This window comes from Giraffa tippelskirchi, chromosome 5, assembly GCF_054371585.1.
Source record: "Giraffa tippelskirchi isolate mGirTip1 chromosome 5, T2T-mGirTip1v1.2.pri, whole genome shotgun sequence".
Classification (NCBI taxonomy): domain Eukaryota; kingdom Metazoa; phylum Chordata; class Mammalia; order Artiodactyla; family Giraffidae; genus Giraffa; species Giraffa tippelskirchi.
This window is the reverse complement of record NC_137279.1, coordinates 28,586,200-28,599,657: the sequence shown is the minus strand read 5'-3', so window position 1 is coordinate 28,599,657 and position 13,458 is coordinate 28,586,200. Positions and strand designations below refer to the sequence as shown.

Genomic DNA, 13,458 nt, shown 5'->3' with positions numbered 1-13,458 from the left:
CAGGCTTCTGGCTGACCCTGTGCCCTGTGTATCAGCACCACCTCCCTCCCCCCAGCCCTCCCAGGGACCGTCCGGGCGTGGGTCCATCTGGGCTGGTGCTCGCGTGCCTTCCGCGTGGACTGGCCAGCGAGTGACCTGCTTCATTGGCTCGCAGGGTAGCGTGCCTCCAGTCATGGCGTTCCATCTGGGCTCCCTGGGCTTCCTGACCCCCTTCAACTTCGAGAACTTTCAGTCGCAAGTTACTCAGGTGATACAGGGTGAGTTGGAATGTTCCTGAGCCCGAGAGCAGTTCCCATGTGGGATAGTCATCCTGCTTGGTTTGGGAGGTTTTTAATGATGCTGAGAGCAGTGCTGAGTGTTTGGGGCTCAGAGGACTGATTCTGAGGGTCATACACCTTGTCCTCACAGAGAGGAGCTGAAGCCACCACAGTTCAGCTACCGTCTGTGTCAGGCAGCAATGGATTGATTTCCACAGGAGCCCAGGGTGTCGCCCTCCATTTATGTGAAGATGGGAGGGGTCCCTGGTTGGGGGAGCGGGGAGCTCTCCTGTGGCATGACTGCCCTCACCTGCTGACTTTCCTGGGTGTGAACCCTGCTGGCCTCCAGGGAACGCAGCTGTTGTTCTCCGGAGCCGGCTGAAGGTCAGGGTTGTGAAGGAGCCCCGAGGGAAGAAGGTGGCCGTCCCCAATGGCATCAGCGAGAACGGGGTGCTGGCTACAGCCCTGGACGTGGAGGTTGGGAAGCAGGCTGTGCAGTACCAGGTCTGTGGGCTTCCCCCTCCCCCACCAGGTGCCGGGCCATGCCCTCGGGCAGGGGGTGCAGGGCAGGGGCTTTGGGCTGGACCTCCTAGGGAGCCCAGGAGCAGCCCACGCGCTGCCCTGCCTGCTCAGTGTGCCGTGGCCTTGCCCCCAGGTCCTGAACGAGGTGGTGATCGACAGAGGCCCCTCCTCTTACCTGTCCAACGTGGACGTCTACCTGGATGGGCACCTCATCACCACAGTACAGGGCGATGGTAGGTGGGCATCGGGCCTGCCTGGGGGTGGGGCGTGGGGCGTGGGGGCAGTGCCCGAGCCTGACCTGCAGCCTGTCCCGCAGGCGTGATCGTCTCCACCCCGACGGGTAGCACGGCGTATGCGGCCGCCGCGGGGGCATCCATGATCCACCCCAACGTGCCCGCCATCATGGTCACGCCCATCTGCCCCCACTCGCTGTCCTTTCGGCCCATTGTGGTGCCTGCCGGGGTTGAGCTGAAGGTCAGAGCCCCCACCCTTGTCTGTTGGAGCCCTTGTGGGGCTGCCTGCCTGCCCTGCTGGGGGCAGGAGGGACTTTGTCCACTCTGGCCGTTCATCATGTGTCCTGTGCCCCAGAGGGTCTAGTTGGCAGGGCGGGGCTCTCAGCCTGAGTGGGTGGGGACAGTCTTGTGGTGGGAATGTGTGGGGAGGCCCTCAGGCGATTAACCGCTGCTGCCTGGCACATCCCTGGGGCCACATTCTGGTGTCTGACTGGCCTCATTGCCCTTCCACATCCACCTCTTCTTTCCCTGGCCCGAGCTCCCTGCTACAGGCCACCACAGGCCAGCACGTCCTTGGTGTGAGCCTTAGCTGGCAGGGCTATGTCTGCCGGACACAGCTCCTCTGTTCCCTGTGGGCCTCTGTTCCCTGTGGCTAGTGTCCGCATAGTGCAGTGACTTCACGGCCTAGAGCTGACCTTGGCATGCGGTGGGCACTGTGTTGCCTATGAGGTTGCTTCTGGCCGGTGCTGCGCCCCAGGGTGGGGTCCGTGGCACTCAGCTGTGCTCAAAGTGTATCTGACCCTCAGAATCAGAGTCCTCTGAGCCCCCCACACATGTGCTGCTTGACCCTTCAGATCATGTTGTCACCAGAGGCAAGGAACACTGCATGGGTGTCCTTCGATGGACGAAAGAGACAGGAGATCCGCCACGGAGACAGGTGTGTGGACTGTGGGGTGCAGCAGCTGGGGCAGGTGGGCCTAGGGTGGCTGTAAGTTGTGGACCTCTGCCTGGGTGATGGCGCCCTGCCAGCTGCACCTGCTCCTTGTCTTCCTACCGCCTTGCCCTGGGGGTCCCCTTCATGGACCTGAGTGGAATGAAGGGGTCCACGGCTCTGTCCTGGGGGGCACAAAAGCACCGCTGAACCCCTAGCCTGGCTGTCCGCAGGGCCAGACTGGAAAATGGCCATGTGCCCATGACACCAGAGGACATGGGGCCAGGCCGCACGGCAGGTGGTGCAAGCAGAGCTAAGGTGGTCCACCAGCCAGGCTGTTGAGGGTCCTGCTCAGTGGGCGGCAAGGGGGCTCAGTTCCAGGAGGGGCTACGTTCATCTCCTTTCTGCTGCAGCATTAGCATCACGACCTCTTGCTACCCCCTTCCCTCCATCTGTGTCCGCGACCCCGTGAGCGACTGGTTCGAGAGCCTGGCGCAGTGTCTGCACTGGAATGTGCGGAAGAAGCAGGCCCACTTCCCGGAGGACGAGGAGGATGCGGACGAGGAGGGCGGGGAGGAGCGGGCGGGGAGCTAGGCCGGTGCCCTGTCTGCACTCTGTGAACGTCGCGGGCCCTGCGCTGCTTGTCTCTGGCCAGAGGAAGGGCCTGCAGTCTGCCTTGTGTCGACCAGATCAGTTGTTTTTAACGTTTTAAATCTGACTTTTCTGCATTTCTAAACAAGCCAGTGAGCAGGCCACACAAGCTCTGAAGTAAACCCAGGCACACCCACCAGGCAAGCAGTCAGAGCCCAGTCCAGTTGGGGATGGCCGAGCCAGATGGTTATGGCTGAGCCAGGTGGTGGGCTCCTTGTGATTCCTTGTCAGGAAACTTCCACGAATCAGTCTATTGAAATTGAGAGGGGATCAGAATGAACGGGTCTATCCTACAGTCTTGAAAATAAACGTCTCACGGCCAAGAATCTCCCTTCAGCTTCACAATGTCCCTGAAAGCCACTGGGGGGAATTGGTGCCGAGAGCCGCTCCCCAACTCGGCGTTCATCCTGAATCTGCCAGGCCGCCTGCCTTGGTCCCCAGGCCTGGTCTCCTCCCTGCTTCTGGTGATGCCTTGGCAGGCAGGGGCCAGACCACACACATTCCTCGGGAAGCAGGGGCGTGCCTCCCCACCCTGGAAGGTGTTTTCAATCCTGTGTCTACTTTTTAGAGATTCTTTTAAACTTTTCTGAGAGTGCTTACGTACAGATTTTTTTGTACACACTGAGATTTCTGCGGGAGGGCTTGTGCTGTTAAGTGGGACCATTCTCTGCTGCCCACGTGGCCATCTAGAGAGCTGGGTGGCTCTGCTCAGAGGGTCTGGTGCTTGGTGGGCTGGGGAGGCACTGCTGCTGCTCTGGCTTCTCCCCAGGGGCCTGGCTTTGAGGGCACGTCTGTCATTCCAGCCCCTATGCCTCTATTGCTGGCTGACCGGCCGCCTGGGGCTGGGCCCGCATGGAGTCTGGTGGGGGTTGTGGTCAGTGGGCCTCTGGTTACTGGTGCCTAACGGGCATCCTGGTTTTGAGTAACTGATTTCTTTCTGAGCTACGTTTTCACCTGTGAAATTGGCCAGAAAGGATGGAGGGCCTGTACTTTCTTGAGTTCACTCCTGGAGGGACAAGGGCCAGGAGGTTGAGCTCTGCCCGCCTGGAACATGACAGTCTGATAGGAGGGCATCTGGGGTCTCCAGAGCTGGCCCTGCAGCCTGAGCACTGTTCACGTGTCTGTTGAATGCTATCTACCCAAGTGGCTGTCTGGGCAGCTCGGCCAGTGCTGGAGATGGAGGTGGGCTCCTACCCTCTGCCCGCGAGCTCCAGCACAGAGGGTGGCCCACCAGGCCTCCCACAGGCTGAGGGGGCGATACCCCCGCTTTAGGTCCAGAAGAGTGGTCAGAACGCAGGTCACACATTGAGACAACAGAGCAGGTGCAGACCGAGTCTGCAGAATGATGGGGAATGACCTAGGAAACTTTGGGTTTTTGAAGTAAATTCTTAATGTTTCATATTGTTAATATCTTGAAATTTGTTAAATGTTGAAAGCCTTATTACTATTTTCAGATTCTTTCAATAAACAGACTTGTTTAAAAATTGGGGTTTAGCGACAACTTTATTTGGTTCTTTGTAACCAACACCAAAACGTGGAGGGGGTGTGCGAGCCTGGGGGGTCCAGATGCACTGAGGCTACCCCTGGCACACCTGTAGGGTGTGTGGGGGGTCACACTCCAGCAGCACCCACCCGACACATCCTGGGGACAGGCCTCCGGGCCTGTCCTGCAGGAGAAGCCCAAGCTCTGGGCCAAGGGCGCCCCACGGAGGCCAGTGGGCACATGGTCCCCTCTCTGGTTCTGGGCCTCCCCCTCTCGGGCCTGGGCTTAGGCGGGGCTGGGCTTTGCCAAGAGCCTGAGCAGGGACTTTGGACGCAGACACAGCTTTGTGGGCTGGAGCCTGGGAGCTGGGACAAGCACCCTGTGGGCACTGCTGTGAGGCCAGCACAGGACAGGCGCAGTGGGTGCCCCAGCAGTGGAGCAGCCCAGGGCCTGCCTGTTGGGGTCAGAGGCATGTGTGTGCGGTTGCCTCCCCAGCTCCCTTCACGTCCAGGCGCACATGGGGGGATGACCCCATCCTGCCTGGGAGTCTCAGTGGCTGTGAGGCCTCTGCTATCTCCTCTGCAGTGGGGCTCAGTGGCCAGCATGTCTGCCAGGAAGCTAGTGTACATGGGCAGTGGGGCAGGCGTGCTGTTGGAGCCCGAGTTTCTATGGACTTAGCTGAGCATGCGTGGACCCCAGGCTGGGCCTTGCTGTTCCAGGAGCAGAGGATCTACTTGAGGGCAGGAGTTAGCCCACTGGCCGGGGTCTCTGGACAGTAGTGCAGGCTCTGTGGGCACAGGCACCACCTGTAGGGTCACCGTTCTTGCCAAAGGCTGTTGATCTCTGAACCTTGACCTTCCAGGCTTTGTGGAGCATGTGGAAGAGGGCGGGGAGCTGGAGGCACAGAGGCCGCATGACGGGAGGGCATTTCTGTGGGCTCAGGCCTTTGGTACCTCAGAGATCCCAATTGTCAGGGTGGTGGCCTTTCCTGGCCTGTCTGACTTCCTCCCAGGCCTCAGTGCTGGGCACCCACCCAGCTGATCTCCCTTCTCTCTCAGACCAGGCTCCATGTCCAGCAGTTCCTGCCCTGGGGCAGCCTGGGCCTGGCCTGTCCTGAGGTTCCCACCCTGGGAGCCACTGGCTAGAAAGACGCTGGAAGTCTGCCCGGGTGCCAACTGGGAAGGGGAGCTGCTGTGGAGATAGAGGCCCTGTGGGGGCGGAGGGAGGGAGGGCCTGTCGGAGGAGCCCAGAGAAGTTGGGAAGGGGGTGTTGGGGACAGGGGTGGGGGTACTTGAGTCACCACATCAGCAAGTTGGCCACTGTTGGCACATTTCACCCCAGAAGGGCCAGGCTGGAGCTTGGGCTGCGTCCAAACCAGGAAACACCAGAATATTTGGTGGAAGAGGTGAGGTTAGGGTGGGCAAGGCCAAGGAGGGGGAGGAGCCCACAGAGGACACTCAGGGCTGGTCTGGGCACCCTATGGGAGGGCCTCTCACCCCCAGAAGCTCCAGACAGGCAGCCGTGGGGACAGATGCACAGCCTGACCTCAGCTCGACTTCCTGGGAGCTCGGTGAGGCCCCTGGGTCCCCAGGACACTCCTGGACGCTGATCTGAAGCTGCAAGGGGGCCCCCTGCAGCCCCGGGGTCCAGTGGGCGACTTTCAGGTGTCCCCTCCCGCCCCCATGGAGTTCAGAGGCTTAGCACCAGGGTCAGGCCAAGGTGGGGGCTGTGGGGGGTCAGCCAGGGCAGGGATCACGCCGCTGGGCCTGTGGAAAGGGTACCCAAAGGGCAGCCAAAGTGGTGCTGCCCTGAGCAGACACCCTGTTTCCCCACCTGCCAGTCAGGATGAGCCAGAGGCCCTAGTGGCTGTGGCTGCCCCCACCTCCATATGCAAGGCACAGCGCCCATACTAGACAGAAACCTGGCTCCCCAGGAGCAACTGGCTGAGGTGATGGCCGGGATGGCAGGTGAGTGGACCCACAGGACCAGGGGCAGCATCCAGAAGGGCTGCTTGGCCATCCTGAGGGAGCGTCCCAGAGCCTGGAAGGAAATACCCAGGAAGGTACTGGAAGCCTCAACTCCCTACAGCCAAGTGACCTGGGGTGGCCAGGGGCCCAGCCCAGGCCCAGGCAGACCCCAGTGGGCTCACCTGATGGGAGGGTTCCCCTTCCAGTCCCCACCCGCTAGCTGGGTCTGAAGGCCCACACACTTGGGATGGTACTTACGATCTGTGAAATCCTTTCCCCGGGGACCCCGTCCCGGGATTCCCGCACCCTCAGGCACCTAGAACAGGCTCAGATCCCAATGCCTTGGGGGCCCAAGGGCCACCTGGTCCTGGTCTGAGCCTCTGCCCCCTTCTGCCCTGGCAGCTCTGATGACCCCTCCCCTCACTGCTGACCACTCCACCTGCCCTCCTCCAGAATGTCTAATAAAGGGAGGCCAGCAGAGGCGCCCAGAAGCACCCCAAGGTGTGGTGAGTCCTAACGAATGTGGATGGTGTGCAACACAGACACCTTGAGGCCTAATGTGCAGTGATAGAAAATAGGCCTGGAGGGGCTGTGGTCAGGATGGGCACCCTGGAATCTATATCATGTGGGTCAGTGCTGGCAGTGGGTCTGGAGGTTTGAGGTGGGGGGCCCATACGAACGATCTCCACCCACCGATCACGACCTGGTTCTCGGGACCCTGTGGGCTCCTGGGCCCAGGTCCACATCTGCTTCTATCTCATGTTTCCCTGGAAACATGGGCTCCTCTGGGCCCATCTGACTGCGGCCATCACTTTAGACCAAGATACGGATGTAGGCCGAGCCTGTGAGAGGGGGCAGGCGACCAGCTTGGCGGTGGCGAAGGACTGAGAGGGCCCAGCAGACACCAGCATGCCATGGGGGGATGCGGGTGAAGGGGCTGTGCTGGATATTTCAGGGAGCGGGGCTAGGGCAAGGGGGTCGGCTGGGGCTCCTTCATAAGAACAACTTCCTAACAGGTATTGTGTCTAACTTGCAAATAAGCAAACAGGCTGAAACGGCCATATTTGAAGCTGACAAGGGTGTGAAGAATCCTGGTCGGTCTACTGTCTTTTACCCCAAATTCTACTTCTTGGAATCAGGTCAAAGGAATAAGTCGAAACTCCAGCAAACGTCGGTAAAACTACTCAGATCCTTGTGGTGGCTTCTGATACTGGAAGTCACACACAGCCCTTCACAGGCAGCAAAGCCACATCTCCTGCAAACGTTTAGAGAAGAATTATCTGAAAATTAATCAAGGGACACCTCAACTAAAATGGAGTTGGGAGGTCACAAGGTGGAAGTCCTCAGGTATGTACCCCCGATGTCCACACAGAACCAGAGAGGAGGAGAGTCCCAGCACCTGTGGCCAGAGCAGCCACCTCACTGCCACCACCAGGCAGATCTCCCTGCCTGGCAACGGCTCAGCCAATGAGAAGCCACCTTATTTAAACTCCAATGTTTCCTCTAATGGACTTCTTGTTTATAGCAACTTCCCTTCCTCCTCTATAAAAGAGTGTCCTCTCTGCTTTACCAGACTTGTATGTGGTTATCACAGTTGCATGTCCTGAGTTATAATTCTTTGCTGCTGCCAAACCTGAAAGAAAGTGAAAGTAGCTCAGTCATCTCCAACTCTTTGTGACCCCATGGACTAGACAGTCCATGGAATTATCCAGGCCAGAATGCTGGAGTGGGTAGCCTTTCCCTTCTCCAGCAGATCTTCCCAACCCAGGGATTGAGCCCAGGTCTCCCGAATTGCAGGCGATTCTTTAACAGCTGAGCCACAAGGGAAACAAACCTGACTTTCTGGTAAGATAACTGGCTGTTTTTTTGCTTTGTTTTAGGTGAAAAATCATTAACAGGACAAAGAAAAGGTGGCAGGATACAAACTCTAGAAGTGTGACCACGGAGCAAAGACTTCCTCCAGCCGTGGTTGAAGGCCTGGGTAACACTGTCCTCTCTGCTGGAGTGGCCGGCCCAAGAGGGGAAGGTGACTTGGCACCCCGACGTCATTTCAGAATTGTTAAGATGAACTGTCTCAGATAAAATGTAAGAACCACTCGGCTATAAAGGTTTTGCTACTTTTCATACAATTGCTTTTGAAATTATTTGACTACAAGTAACTCATTGACCAGCAACTGACCAGTAACTCACTGACCCAGTGCTGCTGAGCAGTCATCAAGCATCTCCGAGTTTTGTGCAAAGTAGGAAAATCTACCCCATAAACTTTGTTCAGGGTCCTGAATACTCACTTTCAGGGATGATGAAAGTGTCATATTCTGCTCCGAGATACAGATGTTAAGAGAACTTCACTTTTGCTTTCTTTTTGCATTTTAGGCCCAGGCCCCTGACCAACCCCTGGGGTGTCCAGGCCTTTCTTCTGATCACACCCTCTGGAGGATCCCAAAGAAAACCCTTCCCCTGCACCTCATGGCCCAAACCCTGCCTGTAGACGCCAGAGGTAGGCAGATACCACCATCCATTAACTGACCCTCTGGCCAAGATCTAAAGGAGAAACTATTAATTTCAAAACAATATGAAGCAAAATATATGAAAGTCTCACAAGAAGAATAGGCCTTGGACTTCCCTGGTGGTACAGTGGATAATAATCCACCTGCTAATGCAGGGGCACGTGTTTGATCCCTGGTCTGGACAGATTCTGCATGCCACAGAGCAGCTAAAAACCATGCACCCAGCTACTGGAGCCCATGCTCCTGGCCCGTGGGTGCTCCCCAACAAGAAAAGCCACCACAATGAGAAGCCCACGCACTGCAACAGAGTAGCCCCTGCTCACCACAACCAGAGAAAGCCCCCTGGCAGCAACCCAGTGCAACCGAAATAATTTTTTAAAAGTAAGCCTTAAGAAGAGCCCATTAGGAACCTCTCTGGTGGCTGACTAGCAAGACACCGAGCTTCCAACGCAGACAGCATGGGTTCAATCCCTGGTCAGGGAACTAGGTCCCACATGCAGAAACTAATGCCCAGGACAGACAAATAAAAATAGATATTAAAATGAAGAGGAAGAAGAGCCCATCAGCAGTAACCTCACTCCTAAAAATTAGCTTAAAAAGTAAGTGGAGAGAATTCCCTGGCAGTCCGGTGGCTAGGACTCCTAGCTTTCACTGCAAGAGCCTGGGTTCAATCCCTGTTCGGGAACTAAGAGCCCACAAGCAGTGTGACACGACTGAAAAAAACTTTTTTTTTTAGCTAAAAATTAATAAAGTAAGCCAGGAGGAAAACCGAGCCAGGAAGATGCGGCGCAAGCTGCCAGGGATGGGTGGGGGGTGGGGGCGCGCGCGCAGGCAAGACCTTCCCACTGGAGCCCCTCACCAACTTGGGCCAAGGCCACGCCCCCTGGTGGAACTCCTCAAACTCAGCCAACCAGCGTCCTCGTCAGGGGCGTGGCCTCGGAATCTAGCTGCCCTCTAGAGCACCTCCGTTGCTGGTTTCCTCAGCTAGGACAGTCCCTTTGTCTTTCCTCTTCTGAGGGAGGCTCCTTGAGGCTGGAATTTCTGTCTCTTGAAACCAAAACTCAGAGCCAGCTTATAGGTCGGCTCCTCCACAAACTTGCTGCCCCTCCTGGGTCGCGGTGGTACGGCCCGGAAGGTATCAAGGGGAGGGCGGTTCCCAGAAGCACCACCCCTGACTGGGCTGAATTGGTACGGCCCGGAGGATACCAAGGGGACGACGGTGAGAGGGTGCCATTATCCAGAAGCACCTGCCCCCCTGGCCGAGATGGTACGGCCCGGAAGGTGCCAAGAGAACAACCACGAGGGGGCGCCACCGCCCAGCAGCACCACCCCAGCCTGGGCCGAGGTGCTACAACCCGGAGGGGACCAAGGCCGCGGGGGTCGCCATCGCCCAGCTGCACCACCCTCGCCTGGGCCACACGTTACGGCCCGGAGGGTACCGAGGCCGCGCGCCGCCATCGCCCAGCAGCACCACCTCCACCTGGGCTGATGAGGTACGGCCCGAAGGGTGCCAAGGGGATGACCACGGGGGTCGCCATCGCCCAACAGCACTATCCCCATGTGGGCTGATGTGGTACGGCCCAGGGAGGTGCCAAGGGGACGACCACGCGGGGAATCGCCGCACCCAAGCGGCAGCTGAGAAGCCCAGACCCTCAGGACACTGCGGAACGAGTCCCGTGTGGTGGGTCACGCGGGACGGCTAGGAGCCGCGGCGGACTTCAGACGCGTCACTTCCGGCGCGTGGCTTCCGGGCCAGTAGCGGCTTCTCCCCGCCTCCGGCCCCGCCCCGTCACCCGCCGGGACCTAGGGGTTTTCTCCGGGTCCGCCCACCCAGCCCGATCCGCAGCTTTCGGTTCCCTGAGCCGTAGTCACCGGGATGAGGGCGGGTCGCGGTGTGGAGTAGGGTGCGGCGAGGCCCTGGATGACTGCTCCGTCCGTCCCGGCGCGCCAGGACCCCGCCCGGCTGCGGGGCCGGGGCCGGGGCTGGGCCCACGTCCCTGAGGCTGCGGGGCCCGCTCGGCGTCTACCCCGGGGCTCCTTGGTGGGTGAAGGGCTGAATAAAGTTGGCGGGGCGGGTCACCTCCGGGGGTCGCCCTTTGAGTCCGTGCCCACCCCCCGCTTCCCCTGGCGACTCGGCCAACCCCGGGCTTTGGCACGCGCGTCCGGGCGTCCGAGGCCGCCCGGGGGTGAGAGGGAACCGTCCCTAGCGCTTTCACGCCGGGTCTGCTCCTGCAGCGTCCACCACGTGGGCCCCCGCCACGCCTTACAGGCGTCCAAGTGGACCTTAGGCCTCCGAGGTCGGCGCCACGTTCCTGCTCCAAAGCTGTTCGCGGCGGGCGGGGCACAGGTGGGGCGGGAACTGGAAGTCCGCGGGGCCCGCAGCGCCTGGATACCTGGGGGTACTGTCAGAGGCGGAGGTGGGGACACAGGGTCGGCGCCCTAGCGTTTTAACACCTGCCCCCCACCGATGCGCCCCGAGATGGGCACGGCCCTGGAGCAGCAGGTGCAGCCACTCCTGAAAGAACTGGGCAAAGGTGCTCTGTCCTCTCCGGGCAGAGTCGCCCGCAGCAAATTCATTGCAGTTGGTGTCTTCGCCGGATTTTAAAAAACTGGAAGTTATATAATGACTGACGTCCTGCCAGGCGCCAGTCCTGGCGAACTGTTATTTTGTAAACTGGGTTGGGAAACTCCCAGTCAGGCCCAGAGCTAAGACTTCATTGTAGTTCTCAGCCTACTTTCTGTTCGGGGTTTTATGGGGCCTGCAGTGCCGCCCCTTCTCCCCTAGCGCTCATGCTCTGAAGCCTTGAAAACCTTGCTCACCCGCCGCTGCTGTTGTTTTGTTTTGTTTTTTTTTTAAAAACCTATTTAGAAGCAGACTCTTTGTTTAATGGCTTAAGTTCTTTGTTTTTCAGTAGAGTGCAGTGTTCTTTACCCAAAATCCTTTAACTTGCAAGTAACATTTTAAAGTAGAGTGAAATAATATTAAACTGCCTGAAAAAGAATATTAAGAGAGGGAACCAGGAAAAGGTTTTACATTAAATTATTTTTGTCTTAAAATTGAAGTATAGTTGATTTACAGTGTTGTTGCTCATGTACGGTAAAGTGATTCAGTTGTACATACATAACATTCTTTGTCATTCTTTTTCATGCCATCATAGGTTATTATAAGATACTGGCTATGGTTCTCTGTTTTATATATAGTCGGTCTTGTTAAAAAATCCATTTTCAATGCAATTAAATTAGAAAATGGAGAGAATGCAAAAAAAAAAAAAAACCTGAAGGATCTGAGATTCTGCCTCTGAGAGTTGACCACAGTCGTTACCTTGGCCTGTGTTCTTCTGAACAATTGGTACTTTTTAAACCTGAACATAATGTACAGAGAGCTTGTAACTGACTCTGCTCTCATTTCCTCTATGACAAATATATTTTTGTCACAACTGGTAGGGCTACAGTGTCCCATTATGTGATAGAGTTTGTTACAGTTTTTTTAATCTGACACTTGGCCAGTGTCAGCTTCTCAGTCTTAAAAACAAAGCTTTTGAACATCTTTGTATGTACAAACCTGGGCCTTTGTTGGATTATTTCTTTAGGATAAAGCCCTAGAGGTGGAGTTTCTGAATTAAAAGTATGAAATTTGTAGACTTTCAGTGTATTTTATCTAAACTGCCCTGCTGACAACGTGAACTGACCTGGATTTCCTCACCAGGTGTTTGAGAGCATCCTGAGTTGCTTGTTGTAGAACAGAGACTCTTGACCTCTGACTGATGGGCCTCAGAATTCAGGGTTCTGCAAAACTGGATGAGAAAGTTGACAACTTCCTGTCAGTAACTTCCACCCCGAGCTTCCCTTCGGTGGTTAATGTGCCCCCGTGGTCCTGGCCGCCCACGTTTCAGAACCAGGCAGCCTCCCCAGGGTCTAGAGCCCTTGCTGTAGGGTTGGTGGAGGCTGGGATGGTCTCAGTGCCTGCATGTGATGAAAGCATCACGTGTGTACTTTTTGCATTGTGATGCTGGTTTCCTTTCAGTGCCCCGTCTGGACCCTGTCCTGCGGAGGCTTTGGACAGGAGCACAGTGGAGTCAACTCTGGCCTCCTAGGCTGCTGGCTCTGAGCTGAGTGGAAGAGGCTACATAACAGTTCTTGTCATTTTGTGCTATAAGCCCAGAGGGCGGTAATTCAGATCTGTGTCATCAGGGGCCCAGAGGTGGGGGGGCCCCATGAGCCCTGCGCTCAGCCTGGTCCACCCCATCTCCAGGCCACCCTGGGTGAGGTAAATTTTCATCATTATCAGGTTGGGATACTGACCTTTGGCTTTTCACAGGATGAGAACTGCCTCTCGTGAAGGTGCCTTGAGTCACAGAGGCTGAGGAAGAAGACGGCGGTCAAAGCCAGGGAGGGCAGCTGGGGTCCCAGTGGGGCTGGCTGAGCCAGACCTGCTGGGTTCTAGGCCGCTGCCCCCAGCCTCCATGCGTGATGCCAGCACAGCCGCTGAGGGGCTTCACTGCACCTGGGAGCAGGCCTTCTGCACAGGACTGCCGCTCCGGCCAGTGACCAGCGGTAAGTGCTACGTGCCCGCCTGCTGTCTGAGCAAGAGGACCTGGCTGACCGTCAGCTGTGGGTGCCACCAGGCGTTTCTCACTCCTCACGGGTGGATAGCTGCGCCTCCTGGTGGTGGTGACCAGCAGTCCCGCCCTGGGCCCTCCCGCTGGACATTTCTGGGGGACCCTCAAGTATGGAGGTTCTGGTGTGTAGGCTGTGCAGGTGTGTCCCTCTCAGCATGGTGCCCAGTCCTCTCCCAGGTTCTGGTACCAGCCCCTCACTATAGCCATGTTCGGGCCTCTGGGTCTGCACCTCCCAGCAGCTCTGGGTGTTGTCAGACCTGATGGCTTTTGGCAGTAGGGGTGGATGGT

General features: G+C 57.4%; 2 protein-coding genes and 1 long non-coding RNA gene across 15 annotated transcripts in view; 2 read left to right on the top strand and 1 right to left on the bottom strand.

Annotated features, from left to right (window-relative positions):
• The window catches only part of NADK (NAD kinase), a 22,734-nt gene extending 18,656 nt beyond the window's left edge, over positions 1 to 4,078 (top strand). For all 4 annotated transcript variants that reach the window (XM_081488347.1, XM_081488348.1, XM_081488345.1 and 1 more), the window contains exons 7-12: positions 155 to 257; positions 607 to 761; positions 913 to 1,012; positions 1,096 to 1,253; positions 1,867 to 1,949; positions 2,357 to 4,078. In XM_081488347.1, the coding sequence (XP_081344473.1) occupies positions 155 to 257; positions 607 to 761; positions 913 to 1,012; positions 1,096 to 1,253; positions 1,867 to 1,949; positions 2,357 to 2,537 (780 nt within the window). In that variant the 3' untranslated portion in view covers positions 2,538 to 4,078. The remainder of the gene's footprint in view (positions 1 to 154; positions 258 to 606; positions 762 to 912; positions 1,013 to 1,095; positions 1,254 to 1,866; positions 1,950 to 2,356) is intronic.
• Positions 4,079 to 10,264, bottom strand: LOC145505677 (uncharacterized). The gene is made up of 2 exons (XR_014053199.1): positions 6,227 to 10,264; positions 4,079 to 5,174 (listed from the first exon to the last, which is right to left on the bottom strand). It is a non-coding gene; the product is annotated as an uncharacterized LOC145505677 (long non-coding RNA).
• The window catches only part of SLC35E2B (solute carrier family 35 member E2B), an 18,032-nt gene continuing 14,046 nt past the window's right edge, over positions 9,473 to 13,458 (top strand). For 3 of the 10 annotated variants that reach the window (XM_081488358.1, XM_081488350.1, XM_081488355.1), the window contains exons 1-2: positions 9,473 to 10,044; positions 12,870 to 13,105. The gene's annotated coding sequence lies outside the window, so the exon portion shown is untranslated. Of the gene's footprint in view, positions 10,045 to 10,415; positions 10,593 to 12,608; positions 12,720 to 12,869; positions 13,106 to 13,458 lie in introns of those variants that run through there. The other 7 variants (XM_081488357.1, XM_081488349.1, XM_081488354.1 and 4 more) reach the window with 3 other exon arrangements.